Raw genomic sequence first — 15,216 nt, 5'->3', positions numbered from 1 at the left:
CCATTTACCTGTTTGTATAACAGATGCATCTTTGTCTCCTTCCTTTAAATACAGGCTGAAGACTCATTACTTTTTTCTAGTACTTGTGAATATTGCATATTATTATCTCTGTTGTTAGTCATTTGCATAAAATATATTAAGTATCGCAATAATTAAGAACTGTTACCAACCCTTTAAATGTTGTTAACCTGCCCATTGAAAACACATCACAGATTCCAGGAACATTGGAATGCAAGGATAAAACATATTCTGTCATCTTATTAAATGCCCAGCTCAGACTTACATTATAGTGCAGAAAGCCCAGAAATGGGTGTGTAGCCAGTTGGTCAAAGTCTCTAGAACTGTGACTTTGTCTGAATGTGTCTTTGGACTTTGTGATATACTGTAACCCAAAAAATGGTCGCACAGATACAAAGAGACAAAGAAAACTAAAGGAAAAGGAGCGCGTGCAGGAAAAAAAAAAAAAAAAATTTTTTTGTAAGGGTAGCGTAATATAATACATCATAGGGACCATTTGCACATACACCCATGCTGACTTGTACCAGGAAAGAGCATGGGAGGTCAGAAAACATTTTATAGGAAGATTTACAATGAAATGTAAATCTCAACCTAAATAAAATAATAAAAATCCAGTGAAAATAATTTTGAAACACAATGCATTTATTTATTCATCATAAAAACACTTGTTTTAAAGGTTTTTATGGTACTTTTGATTTTACAATTCAGTTCCAGTTATAGTATGATTGTGCATCCAGCAATGGAACTTTCACTTGGCATTTGTGGATTCAAACCTGTAACTCATCCTCTAGACAGAGAGCAAAAAAAAAACAATCACCAAATTAATGAAACTGAAGCAAAATTCCTTCATCTTATGTGACTAATATGGCTTTTAGCAGCCTCAATGCACATTAGGACTTCTATGCATGTATAACCTGTAAAGATAATTGTGGCAATGGTTCCAGTTGCAAACTGTCAGTTTATTAAACTAAGAATTTCCTTTCATGACTATAAACCTATTATACATTCATTTGTTCTGACCAGTGTAGGGTGAAAAAAAATATAATAATAATTAAGTTGAAATCAGGTAATTGACAGACTCAACGACAGCAAGGTTATATCTCAGCTAACTAATGGAAAGCATATTTGATGCATTTCTATGAGAAGGTAATGGATAAGACAGAGCTAAACTACAAAAAAAAAAGAAAAAAGAAAAATTGTTTTAAAAAAAATCTGTATTTTTTACAGTAATATATAATGTGTGGTCAATCAGTTAATGTGGTAATTCATAAAGACTTTAAAGAAAGTATTAATAACATAAAGACTTGAATTCTAGCAGAGACAGAGTTCAAGTAGTATACTTTTTATTACCAAAACAGAGAAAGCAAGTAATTGGCAGTGAGTAATGTGCAGGCAGGCAGCTGAAGAAAATCCACAGGGGGCAGGTAAAACACTGAAGTTTGAAGGTTCATAGTTTACCGAAAGCAAAAGTAATTCCTACCAGCAGCTCAAGGAAAGCTTCTGATACATTTGGGGGAAGATAAGAGTGTGAAAGATTGATGATAGGAAAAATACAGACAAATGCTGGCAGTTTACAAAGTTTAGCCCTCCACACAACACCTTAAATGCACTACTGAATTAACTCTCCCGTGGCCAACGAAGCAAAAACAAAACAAAACAAAAAAAAAAAAAAAGAAACAAACTGCAGGCTCACAAGTATTATTAAATTATACGGTATGCAGTTATGATGGTTTTACTGTAATATCAGCTTTTAGGATAACTAAACACACTGAATAGCAACAAAGATAGTTCCTTATGTATAAACTAATAGATGTGTATGTATTGAGGTTATCTTATTCAATAGTGTTAATATACATACAGTATATATATATATATATATATATATATATATACACACACACACACACACACATAATTTTTAGAAAATTATATAAAAAAATGATATATGATATAAAAAAACATTACTGTGATTGCAGTGACACTGTTTCTTTTCTGTTTTGAGCATCTGTGACCAAATCATTTTTAATTGTTGTCCTTTTCTTCCTTTTTATAATTTAAATGTGAACATACCCTGACTTGAGACAGTAATGCTGTTCAGTTTGTGTCTGCAGGCTACTTAAACACTGGAAATACAGTTAAAAGGATAAAACAGGGCTTCACAACCTAAATATTGACAGGCATATACAACAGTATCCTAGACTTCTATGCACATATTCCTGTGCAGGTCTGTCTCATTACAGCCAAAACTGCCAATATTCCCATAGAGAAAAGGCTTAGTCTAGATGCCTAGAGGAGCACAAATCCAGACTTTTCATGCCCGATGTCAAATTAACCTAATATAAACAACGCCATGATTTGCAGTTCTCACTAAATACATTAACTTATTTTAAACAGGAATTTGAGTAACATCCTATCAGATAATTGCACATACTTAGAAGTTATAAGTAGATTTTCTCAACACTTGAAGGAAGGTAACATAACTGCAAATGTGTCATTCTTTATTCCTGTCAGCTATAACGATATATCAAAATGATTTTGCAATATCACCTTTTTATTTTATTTTTTACATTACCTTTTTCTTTTATGGGTTGCTATGTGGTATTAAAAATGGCACCTAACAAGAAGCCACCCACAGAGGGAGCTCCGCACTTCAAATCGATCAGCAGAAGCTATCCCTTAAACATAAAATGCTAATACAAACTAATGTGAAAAAAAGATGTGAATTATGTTTATTAAACTGGCTGCATACAATAAAGTATTTCCCCTTATTTAGTACTAAACATTGAAAAGAAAAGGCCATGCAAAAACAGAAATGTTTTATTATCTAAACGTACACATTTTTTTAATGCAATTATATAACATTCACCAATATAAATTTAATGGAATTATCACATTTAACCCAAATAAAAATGCTACAGATACTATTTAACTGGCCAAGAGAGAGAAATATATTCAACTATGGCAGAAATCAGAACATTCTCATGCATGAATAAAATGTACAGTGGATTATTTTGATGTGTGAAATATCCATGATTAACACAAAACAAACACTGCTTGAAATTTAATATAATGTATATTTTACTGAATAAATTGTATTATTAAAGACAAATATAAAAGTCAATTTTAAACCCTTAAGGATTATCAAGTCAGCACTGAAAATGATCTTCATGCAGTCCATTTATGTGTGTCTGCTTCATTTTATTGTACCATTGTTTTGTGTCAATGCTGCTGAACCACTTCACACCCTTCATATACTTCATATATTACATTAAACACTTGCGAAAAAAGACAAGATTAAGATAACATGAAAACCCCTAACTACCAATTAAATGTTAATGTACAGTATATTACAAATAAACACATAACCTTGTATTTATTTTTCAATGTTGGGTTTCTATTTGAACATACAGTTATAATCAAATTTTTTTTTTCTTACCTAAAGAATGTGCTGCTGTAGTTTTAGAGCTAAAAAATCTTCCAAGACCCAGGTCTCCTAATTTTACAACCCCAGTGGCGGTGATGAAAACATTTGCAGGTTTAATATCTACAAAAAAAGAAAGATTAGAAAAATTATGAAAAAAGACCATGCAAGAGACAAATTGCTAAACAGTAAATAATTAAACTATCACATATAACACTAAAATTTTCATTTTATGAAAAACAATACAGACTGTACATTTTCACCTAGTAATGAAAAAACTCCCATACTGGCACAATGTTCCTTAAAGAATATAACTTAAGAGAACATAAGGATAAAAGTAAAACTGTATGCCCTGTAAAACTGTATATTTTTTTTATTTAAATTCAGTCATAGCCATAAACCATGAACAGAGAATTATTTGTGACTATATTAACAAAAAATACATATTTAACATTTTACTTGCTTCTTATTATCTAGGATTGTAAGTAATAAATGATTCTGAAGGAAATAGAAAAAGTGAATTCTTATTTTTGAGGAATTAAACTAGAAAAGGTTTAATAATGTTACCTGCTTGAAGTATTACAACTACAATGACAATCAACTTAAAATATGAAATGAAAACAAATGTATGCAATATCATTAACAGTAATATTTAACCATTTCTATTTAAATGTGCATGCATGAAACGGATAAAATCTATAGTATTTTTAGGACTACTATTTCTTTGTTTATGCCCCTATTTGAAATAACTCCATTAAGGAATCACCTACAAAACTGGCAAATACTTTAAAGTCAGAGGGGTTCTAATACAATTTTCAAAAATATAATATAAGCAAACGTTGCAAATGACTCTTACTATCTAGAGAGAGAGAACCCAAATTTTATAATGCCACATTTTTACTTAAGGATGGTTTTCTGTATCAGGTGATTTCTGATTGCATGGTGATGGATGTACTGAGCAGTTGGTAGTACCACGTGAGCATATGGAGGTGGTTTCAAAAATTGAACACAGTCACGTTTTGGGCGGTCACCTCGGCCCGGAAAAGAGGGAACACATTTTGAAACACTTTTATTGGGTGAATGTGGGCCAGGATGTGGAGCAATTTTGTAAGGCCTGTCCCGACTGTTAAATAGTTTCTGCTCACAGACCTGCCACAACACCCCTTGTACTGATGCTTCTTTTAGACGTCCCCTTTCAGACGTTCAGATTGTTGGCCCGCTTCCCAGGAGTAAAAGTGGCTTTCAGTATATGCTCGTTTTCATCGACTATGCCACAAGATACCCAGAAGTAGCAGTGCTGCAAATGGGCGGAAGCCCGAACTATTGCAAAAGCACTCTCTGATAGGTTCACACATATTGGTATCCCTCACGAGATTCTCACTGATCAGGGCACATCCTTTATGTCTGTCATTATGAAGCAGTTATGCAAAAGTTTCAGAATTAAGCAGTTACACTCCGCAGATGAATGGACTGACTGAACAATTTAACACTAGAATTACCAAAGCTTATGAAAAAACTCTTAAATCTGGCCCACATTAAATCCCTTCACACCTCTCAGTCAGTTTCTTTTGTCCTGTAAATGTCTTGTAAAAGACGCTGACTGAGAAGTGCAAAGGGATTTAAGGTGGGCCGGATTTACGAGTTTTTTTCGTAGGCTTTGGTAATTCTAGTGTTAATAAAACCTCAAAACAGATGATTCGGCAGGTAGCCCATGATGATTTAACTTCCTGAGATACAGTTGTACCTAGGGAATCCATTCCCAGATGGGTTTATCTATTCCCGGGGTTCGGGAATCCCACATGTCATTCCCGGGAATGACACAGTGCACGGGCATTTCACATGTGAACGGTTTTAGAACAACCAACACTTATTTTTAATAAAGCTACTGCAATACGTTGACACCAATAAAAGACTAACCTTAACTACAAACAGTTCATGCTGTCATATACAGTGGAATCTCAGTTCACGAACGTCTCTGAACACGTACAAATCGGTTTACGACCAAAAAGTTCGCCAAAGAAAACGCAGTCTCCGTCATTTGGACACATTTTGGCTTCAGTAAGGATGACATCGAACAAAATGAAGTCAGATGTAGACACTGTAGAAAAACAGTTGACGCCCAAAGGTAACACCACCAATTTGTTTCAACACTTGAAGCACAATCACGTTACTGAATATGAACAGTGCATGGCTCAAAAAAAACAAAAAGAGACTGACAAGCGCCCAGCAACAAGTGCCTCCGCAAAGCAGATGTCGATAACACAAGCGTTCACAAATGCCACACAGTATGAGAAGAGTTCAAGAAGATGGAAAGAAATAACTGACGCTATTTGTAATTACATCGCAAAGGATATGACTCCCTTGGCTACAGTGGAGCGAAGCGGGTTTAAACACCTCGTTAAAACTCTCGACAGAAGATACACTGTGCCATCGCGATCACATTTTTCTAAAACTGCACTGCCAAACATGTACAAGACATGTTGTAAAAATGTAGCTGCTGAACTGAAAAATGTTCAACACTTTGCAGCCACATCTGATCTCTGGTCAAGTAGGACGATGGACCCATTCTTGAGCCTTACTTTGCACTACATTGACGACGATTGGAAGCTGCGCCAGAGATGCCTTGAGACGGCATATTTTCCAGCCGATCACACGGCAGATATGATTGCGCAAGGTCTGAAAGATATGCTTTCTGAATGGGACCTCGCGGAAGAAAAACTTTCAGCCATTACGACAGACAACGGTGCTAATGTTGTCAAAGCTGCTGCGCTTAATGGATGGTCACGGCAGCAGTGTTTTGGACACCGACTACACCTTGCAATTGGTAAGTACACGTCAGCTTAATTAAATATATTAGCATTGGGATGTTATCAAATTGGGCATATCTGGCGTTTACTATATTCTGGCTACGCTAAATTTGTTCATAAAGCACCTTTATAAATGTTACAATATGCTTGATATTACAGTGTTACAATGTTAAGTTCACATTACAATGTAACAGAACACTACATCATTAAAGTAAAAATCATTGTGTTGTAAAAATGTGTTGTTAATCTGATATTAAGAAATATAAGAGGCTCATTAATTTTGGTACTGTTAAAGCTTCAGGTATAAATAAAATATTGTCAATAATAATAAAAAAATGATTAATTTTGTGTGTTTCTGAAAATGGATTGAAAGATCAACGTGTGACACGTGCAGTGGGGGTGTGCAAAAACATAGTCAGTGCTTTTTCCTATAGCTGGGGAAAAAAAGAAGGCATTAATGAAGGTGCAACAAGAACTGAACCTGCCACAACACAAGCTAAAAACAGCATGCATTACCAGATGGGGATCGATGCAAATGACGATTGCAAGAGTCCTTGAACAGAGGAAAGCTATTACACAGGCCCTTTCTGAAGACAAAAAATCCAGGCACCTTGTTCCATCGTGGGCTGACCTGGATGTCTTAGAGGCTGTCAGCAAAGCTCTTTCCCCCTTGATGGAGTTCACAGACGCCCTATCAGGGGAAGAGTATGTGACCATTTCATTTGTAAAGCCTGTACTGCACATCCTCAATTCACGAGTGCTTGCTGAGGAGGAAGATGATGTGGAGCTGACTAAAACTATCAAAACCAGCATCCTCAGGTACCTTAAGGAGAAGTACTCAGATCCTATCACAGAAGAGCTACTGGACACAGCCAGTTTTGTTGATCTCAGATTTAAAGCTACCTACATTTCTGCTCACAATGTCCCTACCATTCAGGAGAAAGTGAAAACAGAGATGGAGAAGATGTCAGAAGCTGAAGTCTGCAGAGAAAGTCAGATTTCAGAGACTGCAGAACCAACAACTTCATCAGCAGTAGCAAAAAAGCAAAAGAGGTCATTAGGAAGCTTTTTTAAAGGGGAGTGAGGCAACACCTTCAGCAAGTTCAGCTACACCCACTCTGTCACTTCAGCAATCGCTAGAAGCAGAGATGAGCAGCTATTTGGTGTCCCCCATGCTGGATAGTGAGGCAAATCCACTCGACTGGTGGAGGAAGCATCATGTACACTTTCCCACTCTAAGTAAGGTGGCAAAAAAGTATCTCTGCATACCAGCTGCTAGCTCCCCATCAGAGCGGGTTTTCAGTTCGGGCGGAAATATTGTTACATGCCTCAGGTCCTGCCTGAAACCTGAAAAGGTTAACATGCTCGTGTTTCTTAGTAAGAACTTAGAGTAAATTCATGTTCATATAGTGACATGACAAGATCGCTAAGATCACCTCATGCAACAGTGTTTAGAGAGTTCTATTTTCATTACAACAATCTGTTGTTTACATTGATACATTGCACATTAAAATATTTGTTTACAGAAGATGCAAGAAATGCACTGTTTAAAATATTATTTACAGGATATATAAGAGTTATTTTATTTAGAAGAGATACTGCTTATTTTCTACTTTTAATAAGAAAAACATTGAAAATAATTTATTTTGTTTCCAAAAGTGCAAGTTATTTATTTTTACTTTTTTTATAAGAACAAAGTGACTGTTCGTTTTAGGCAATGTGTGCTTTAATTTCAGTTGTTCAACATTGATGTTCAATAAATAATCACAGATAGTAGATAGTGTCTTTCCTTCAATTATTTTAAAATCAAGTAATGCACCCTTCATTCAAAAATCTCTCATTTGTAATATGTGAGCATATTTACTGTACAAAACTTGTCAGTGAACTATGAGGGCAAAAAAAAAAAAAGAAAGAAAATAATCGTTCATTAATCGTAATCGAGTTAAAATGTTCAATTAATCGAGATTTTGATTTTAGGCCAAATCGCCCAGCCCTAATACATATATACATATCTACATATACATATATATACATATAGTCTCGTTTATACCTCGTGTCTTCTCATTAAACTTGTATGTCGCGAATATGGTATTGCAAACGGCAGCAGGAGCGTTTCTATAAATTGTGTAATGTGTTTTTTGAACAGGTTTGATTCATCGAAGTGATCACTCGTGCTGCGTTCAGTCAGTTCACGTGAGCCGCTCTCTTGTGTGATGTTGCAATGTCCACGACTTTTTTTAATGTTAGCTAAGACCCGGCACTTAAAAGTTTCTCGCTACAGCAATTTTAACTCCGTTACAAAGTGATCCAAAGTCTCGTTTATACCTCGTGTCTTCTCATTAAACTTGAATGTCGCGAATATGGTATTGCAAACGGCAGCGTTTCTATAAACTTAATTTAAACTTACGGTTTACACCGTACTTTGTTTCCACAGTAGCTGCACTTATGAATATGCTTGTATTCGTCACTCGCTCGCTTCTTATTGTTTCGCTGCCTTCTCAATTGTGTAATGAATGTTTTCTTCAGCGCTCTTTGGGGCTCTTCCTTGTTTTCTACATACTGCGTTCACAGTCATTTCACGTGATTACGTGGGAGTCGTGATGACGTGATATGCAACTCCGCCTCCCACGGCCATCGAGCTGCAGTCTATTACAGTATATGGACAAAAAAGAGGTTCCAGTTATGACCGTTACGCGTAGAATTTCGAAATGAAACCTGCCTAACTTTTGTAAGTAAGCTGTAAGGAATGAGCCTGCTAAATTTCAGCCTTCCACCTACACGTGAAGTTGGACAATTAGTGATGAGTGAGTCAGTCAGTCAGTCAGTCAGTGAGTGAGTGAGTGAGTGAGTCAGTGAGGGCTTTGCCTTTTATTAGTATAGATGATGCAAAGGATGGACAGTATGCAGTCCTGAATTGGTTCCTGCCTTGTATTTAGTACTTCCAATTATGCTCCAACCTCTTAACACTATGGGCTGAATAAAGCAGGTCCAGAAAACAAATTCACTGACAGCAAGCACAATGACATAGTGGCTTTCAAGAACTGAGGGCATTAAATGCATATGGACATTGAAATCCTACAAAAACTCTTCAGTCAAAGTGTGCTAAAACATCGTATGCTGTCACCAAAGTTCACTGGGTTTTCTTGCAGTTTCTGATTTGTGATCTTTGACTCTGTTTTGTTATCTCTGTCTTTATTAGTATACTTTTTTCTCCTTGACCTCTCTACTTTTTCTTCATATCTGTCTGATGGAGGTTATTCTCCACAGTACATGATTGCTATTAAACTTACTAAGCAATCTCCCTTTTTTAACTTCTGGAAAACCTTTTTCTTTTGTTTTGCTTCAACTTTCTGCACAAATCATAAACAGGATTATCTGACCTTAATATCAAAAACTGACTAGTCAAGAGCTAGATGAAAACCTGTTTTGATAGGTTTCGAAGTCAGTTTAATTTTACTGTAATTTCGATTCCCTCAGTTTCAAATTTAAAAATGACATGGCAAACAATTTAGACATTACAAAGTAAGAAATACATTCTGTGTCAAGGCAAACTACTGTACATGTTATGTTTCCTTTGACAGAACTAATAATTATGAATTTTTTAAAAATATATGTCTTTGTCCACGGGACACAAAATTCAAAGCTGGCAAATTGATCCTCAATGTCCCTTACGGCTCAGGGTAAGATCTTGTGAGTCATATTCAGAGGTGGAGAAGGGTTGACCCCATAAAAACAAATTATTGAGAAATTGCCATAAATGCAACGGTAAATGGAGTTAGTGAAGAACTGCACCAATTTTTCCTCCAGGATTTCTCTCTGTTTTACTGCATTTTACCCCCTACCCTTAAAAGCTTTCCAATGCCTGCAGCAATAGATAAGTATTCCCACAGCATGAAGCTTCCACCAACATGCTTCATGGTGGAGATAGCACAACAAAAAAGACAGCCCCTACCCCTATATAGAGTCTAGCAGCAGAGTCAAAAATCAACAAAATGCATGGATGAAGAAGAGGAAACTAATTATTTAACAAAAGCATTATGAACACCACCAACTGAACCCAAATGTGCTGTGATTGTGATACCACATAATAAAGTTTTCACTGTAGACCAATTCTCAATGGATTGTAAGGTTGTTCCATTGGTCTGAGAGATAGACAGATCCAAAAAAAATAGATTAATAAAAGGAAGATTGTCAACTGTCAAAAGAAAGAAGTTTGGAAAGTTTCCAATGATAGGCAAGAAGTAATTCAGTCGCTATAATGCAAAGACAGAGTACAGTTTGTCTTGATTAATGGTGACATATGGTTCCAACCAGTGCATCGCTAGTCGATTACATCGTTAAGTGCACTGAGGTATATTAAGGGAGCTTGGGCATGCCTTTGTGTTTGAAGTAATTTTTGCTGCTCTGACTTTGAACACAAGGTGGTGCGTCTGCATTACTGAATTCAATTTCCATAGTGCAGTGAAAACCTAGCCAAGCGCCAGCAACATCCAAGGACGTGCCTTTGTGTCATTTTCACCAATGAAGCACCATGTATACACCTGACCTGACATAACCTACCCTAAGTTGAACTAACCTCAAGAAACTAAACCTAACATTAGCATAATAAATGCATTACATAAATTAATAATTATTGAAAAACTGTAATAATAATACATTGATAGCAATATTAATATAGTAATATAACTGCTTGTGATGGTGTTTCAACACTGTTTGAGTTAATTTATTGTATCTCTATAGAAGTTGTCATTAAATGATGTTGTTAACCAAGTCATGCTGGTAATTCACACTGGTAAGCACTGGCTTTGAAAGATCCAACGAAAGTAGGGTTTGAGGAAAAGGAATGATGTTTACAGACAGAAAAAAAGGGAGAAATGGGCTTATCTGTAACCACAAGCTGAAGACAAGAGAGCAGTGCCAGAAAATATGAAAGACGGTGCCAGGTAAAGCAAGGGAACAGTTCCCCCTCATGCTGCCAAAATAGCTCTGACCCATAGAAGCATGTAATCCACAAGATCTCTGAAGGTGTTGTCTGGTTTCTGGCACCAAGAGGATAGCAGAAGATTCTCCAGGTCCTATACGTTGAGAATTGGGATTAATAAAGTATCTATCTATCTATCTATCTATCTATCTATCTATCTATCTATCTATCTATCTATCTATCTATCTATCTATCTATCTATCTATCAATTGGGATCTCCAGTGTGGAATACTGGGGGTGTACATCTCCCCAAACCCGGACACTGACAGGCACAGAGACACAAGTCCAAGGCAACACTTGTTTATTTCTTGTTAGGCAGCGCTTTTCCCCCGCTCCCCACTACAGAGCACAGTACCAAAGCACCAGAAGTCCCTTCTTTCTTCTTTCTCTCTTTCTGCCGGCTCCACTCCTGTCCCAGCAAGCTTTGTCCTCCACCTCCCGACTCTGGCTGTTCGAATGGAGTGAGGCAGCTCCTTTTATTCAGCACCTGGGAGTGTTCCTGGTGGTTCATCAGGACTACCTGGAATCACTCCCAGGTATGGTGGAAATCGATTGAATGGCTCTGCAGCTCCCCCTGGCGGACCCCATGAAACCCAACAGGGCTGCACCAAACTCCAGCTCCCAGCATGCCCTGCGAAAATCTGTGGTGCCACAGCCACATAGGAGGGCTACCTGCTACAGTTTTGGAGATGCTCTGACCCAGTGGTCTGCAGTGGTAGCATGTGATAAATGCTGCAGTCTTTTTGAGAAAGCATTTTGTGTGTTCCTGCCTTTAAAACTCAGAAGTATGTAGGGGGCACTTCAAAGAGTGACTTGCACAACAACATACATTTCCCTAATCATAAAATCATAAGTGACATCCATGTTGTGATTCTGAAATATACTCAGTTAAATGAGTTGCCTGCAAATGTTATAATAAAGACTGATAAAAATTAAAAAACAAAAATCAACAGAAAACAATTAAATTCTCTGTGTGTTCTTAGAAACATGCATTGTTCCCCGTTTATATGGAGATTTTTGTATCAAAGTAAAGCAATTCAGCATTACCTTCTCTATTTTACTCTCCAACCCCTAGCTTCTCTTCCTCCAGAGAGCTGGAACCCCTACTCTGTTTAAGTCCTGACCCTAAGATCACTGGAGGATTGGTTGGAAGCCCAAGCCACCAGTTACTTCCAGAGTGAATCCCCTAAAGACTTCTAGTTATTTATCTCTATGCAATGTGGCATATTAAAAATACTCACTTTGGTGGCTTAAGTGAGGGATCATATGTCTCTCAATATTAGTTACTGCAATATACAACTTGTGAGTGTTTAAATACTGCTTGATAAAAAGATCTCATACTCACAATTTTACCAGCATGCCATAAGCTCTTAAAATGCCTCAGTGCACAAATATGAATAAGCACTTGACAGATACTTTACTTTGAAATTGTTAAGACTGAAAGAAGTCTCTGTTAATGTCTTATTACATATCAGAATGTAAAAAGCGGAGGCATTACAGGTAGATCATACTTTGCTTAGAAATGATCCTTGAGTAAAAGCAGAAATACTACATCAAATTTTTATTTTCCCTGAAGCAAGTATTCCAGTTAAAAATACTTATGTAAAAAGTTACTTTTTTTTTTTTTTTTTTTTAAAGTACTCAAGTATAAAAAGTAAAACCACATTATATAATAATAATAATAATAATAATAATAATAAAAGTCATGTCTTTGATCAGTACATAACTGAAGTCAGAGCAGCTTCAAATTTTCCTCCAATATATATTAAACGTCATAAACTGTACAAACCTTATGTTTAGCTTAAGCAGCAGCTGATTTAAAAATTCCAGCTGTCCAGCCTTGCTTTTCTAGGGTTAAATAAAATTCCTGCAGTGCTGGACATTTCATTTTCAAACAACAGTAGTCACTGGCTGAACCCTATTAGTAATAAAAACCAGTAAAGAGTCGGCAAAAATTTCTTCTTTTCTTGATGTGAAAATCCTTTAGATACCAAAGAGGATACAGTTCAAATGTAACTTAAAAGCAAGTTTAGGATTTCTAAACTGACAGAGTTAATTGGTACTAGACATGAAATTTACGAAATGTGTCCTACATAGTATTTAGTTTAAAGCTATACACTGTATTTGGGTGCATAAAAATTAGGTGACATGAAGCAGACAATGATACAGCTTTTTGTTCATTGCTTTGCTCTTGAATTTAAATGCAATATTGTCTCATTTCAACGCAAAAATTTTTATTTTCTGTGTGGTACTACTGGGGTTTGTAAGGTCTTGCGCAGTGGTCACAAGATATATTATGCAAACAAATATGTATATTACATGCACAAGTTATTATCTTTTGGAAATAGAATAATTATGCTTTATATATAAAATAATATCGTGCCCACAAAATTAGTTTTTTGTTCCATCAAAGACAAGTATAGTAAGCCTCACATGTGCATAATTGGTTTTGGCAGCTTTGCAAGTCTTGAGCATTGGTGAATAACTGATAAAGTTACTGGCTTGATTTACAGAGACATTCTTTGTATTATATCACACTGTACTACTTTATATAAATGCAGTAAACTGAAATATAGAGCTATTGTTCACAATAAACATAATTACTGAAATATGTTAGGATTTAATCACTGTTTTGTCAATTCATTTAATTCTACAACCCCATTAAAAAACTACTTAAATATAATTTTTATTATGTTTTAATGTATAGGGCAGCACTGTGACCTCTTAGTTGGGGTATAAATTACCCAATCTCTCCGAAAGCCCAGGAACACAAAAGGGTCTGGATCCCTGTACCCTAACCAATTTGCCTCATATCCAACCTTCACATACATAGTGTACTATTACACAGCTTGGTTTACGTATTTGATTACTGTAATGCTGATGACCTGAGGTGTGGTACTTGTGAGTGTGGATACTTACACAGTACCTTCCCTACTGTGATACCTGACAGCAGTAGATGAGGCACAATTACTCTAAGAACAGAGAGAAAATAAAATATAATGCACATGTCACAACCTCATTACTTGAGTACATACACAATATAAAAAATGATTTAAAATCAACACAGATTGGGTTTATTATATTTCACTGAAATAAACACAGATTTTAGAAGCACAATTATTATAATCATTACATTAAATTTCAGAAATGCAGTTGATCTTTAACAAGAATTCTCTTAAGAAAGGTGTGATTTCTTTTACTTAGTTTTGCACCTAGTTTTACCCTTAAATTAACCTCTCGAGGGCTTATGTAAAAAATGAAATTAACCACAATTAAACTCAAGGCATGTCATTAACCCTACCAACTAACTAAATGTATACCAGTTGTCTCATAAACGTTATTCATATTTTTAATGCACTCCAATAGACAGCTTAAAAATTTCCCACACATACAATCAACTTACATTAATATTACACTACAACAATTCAACTGCAGTACAACATAATAAAATTGCAAATACAAATCTAAGAGTCACTGCTGTAACTAAGGAATGCTCTGGACATTCTGTTAAATTTAAATGCTTTTAGTCATTGTGGCTCTACAGTAGGTCATGGTCAGCAATGAAGTGCTCTGTTAGCTTAAACTGAGCTCAAATTTCATAAGGTAGCAAAAAAAAAAAATACTAATCTCTGCTTGTTGGAAAGCTGATACCCTTGTCCAAGAACAAGAACACTTCCCTGTCAAGTGAATAAGGAAAAAACTAGTGAGTAGTTTTCTCAATGTAACAAAATGTACTTGGTAAAACAGTTCTTAATAGTCAGAAAGCTAGAACAGTTAAGAGGGTAACAGCATAAGGGTTCATTAATAGAAAGGAATGTAAATGGTTTAAATGGAGAACTTTAAACTAAGAAAGTAATAAGTGGAACGTAAAGTTAAGAAAACAGACAGAGAAATTTTAATAACTTTGAAGAAAGACATTCAGATGGCTTTCAAGGGGGAGAGTATTACAGAAGCTTAAGGGGCCAGAAGGTGTTAAATAACTGCAGTAG

At 35.8% G+C, this 15,216-nt stretch overlaps 2 protein-coding genes across 3 annotated transcripts in view; one reads left to right on the top strand and one right to left on the bottom strand.

The window, feature by feature from the left end:
* Positions 1 to 15,216, bottom strand: part of nek7 (NIMA-related kinase 7) — a 239,614-nt gene that overhangs the window by 38,367 nt on the left and 186,031 nt on the right. For both annotated transcript variants that reach the window (XM_028811046.2, XM_028811047.2), the window contains exon 7: positions 3,455 to 3,562. In XM_028811046.2, coding sequence (XP_028666879.1) covers positions 3,455 to 3,562 — 108 coding nt within the window. The remainder of the gene's footprint in view (positions 1 to 3,454; positions 3,563 to 15,216) is intronic.
* LOC127529424 (E3 SUMO-protein ligase ZBED1-like) lies at positions 5,782 to 8,022 on the top strand. The gene is made up of 2 exons (XM_051932901.1): positions 5,782 to 6,182; positions 7,387 to 8,022. Exons 1-2 carry the CDS (start codon positions 5,792 to 5,794, stop codon positions 7,638 to 7,640), a joined length of 645 nt encoding a protein of 214 aa, XP_051788861.1. The 5' UTR covers positions 5,782 to 5,791; the 3' UTR covers positions 7,641 to 8,022.

This window comes from Erpetoichthys calabaricus, chromosome 10 (assembly GCF_900747795.2).
Source record: "Erpetoichthys calabaricus chromosome 10, fErpCal1.3, whole genome shotgun sequence".
Lineage (NCBI taxonomy): Eukaryota > Metazoa > Chordata > Cladistia > Polypteriformes > Polypteridae > Erpetoichthys > Erpetoichthys calabaricus.
The sequence above is the reverse complement of the archived record's forward strand: the minus strand, read 5'-3'. Positions and strand labels throughout refer to the sequence as shown.

Bases quoted from the DNA above. Each gene is read 5' to 3' on its own strand.
- LOC127529424 (XM_051932901.1), top strand. From the start codon at position 5,792: ATGACTCCCTTGGCTACAGTGGAGCGAAGCGGGTTTAAACACCTCGTT. The intron at 6,183-7,386 runs GTGCTAATGTTG...AGCAATCGCTAG, and splicing joins AGCCATTACGACAGACAACG to AAGCAGAGATGAGCAGCTAT.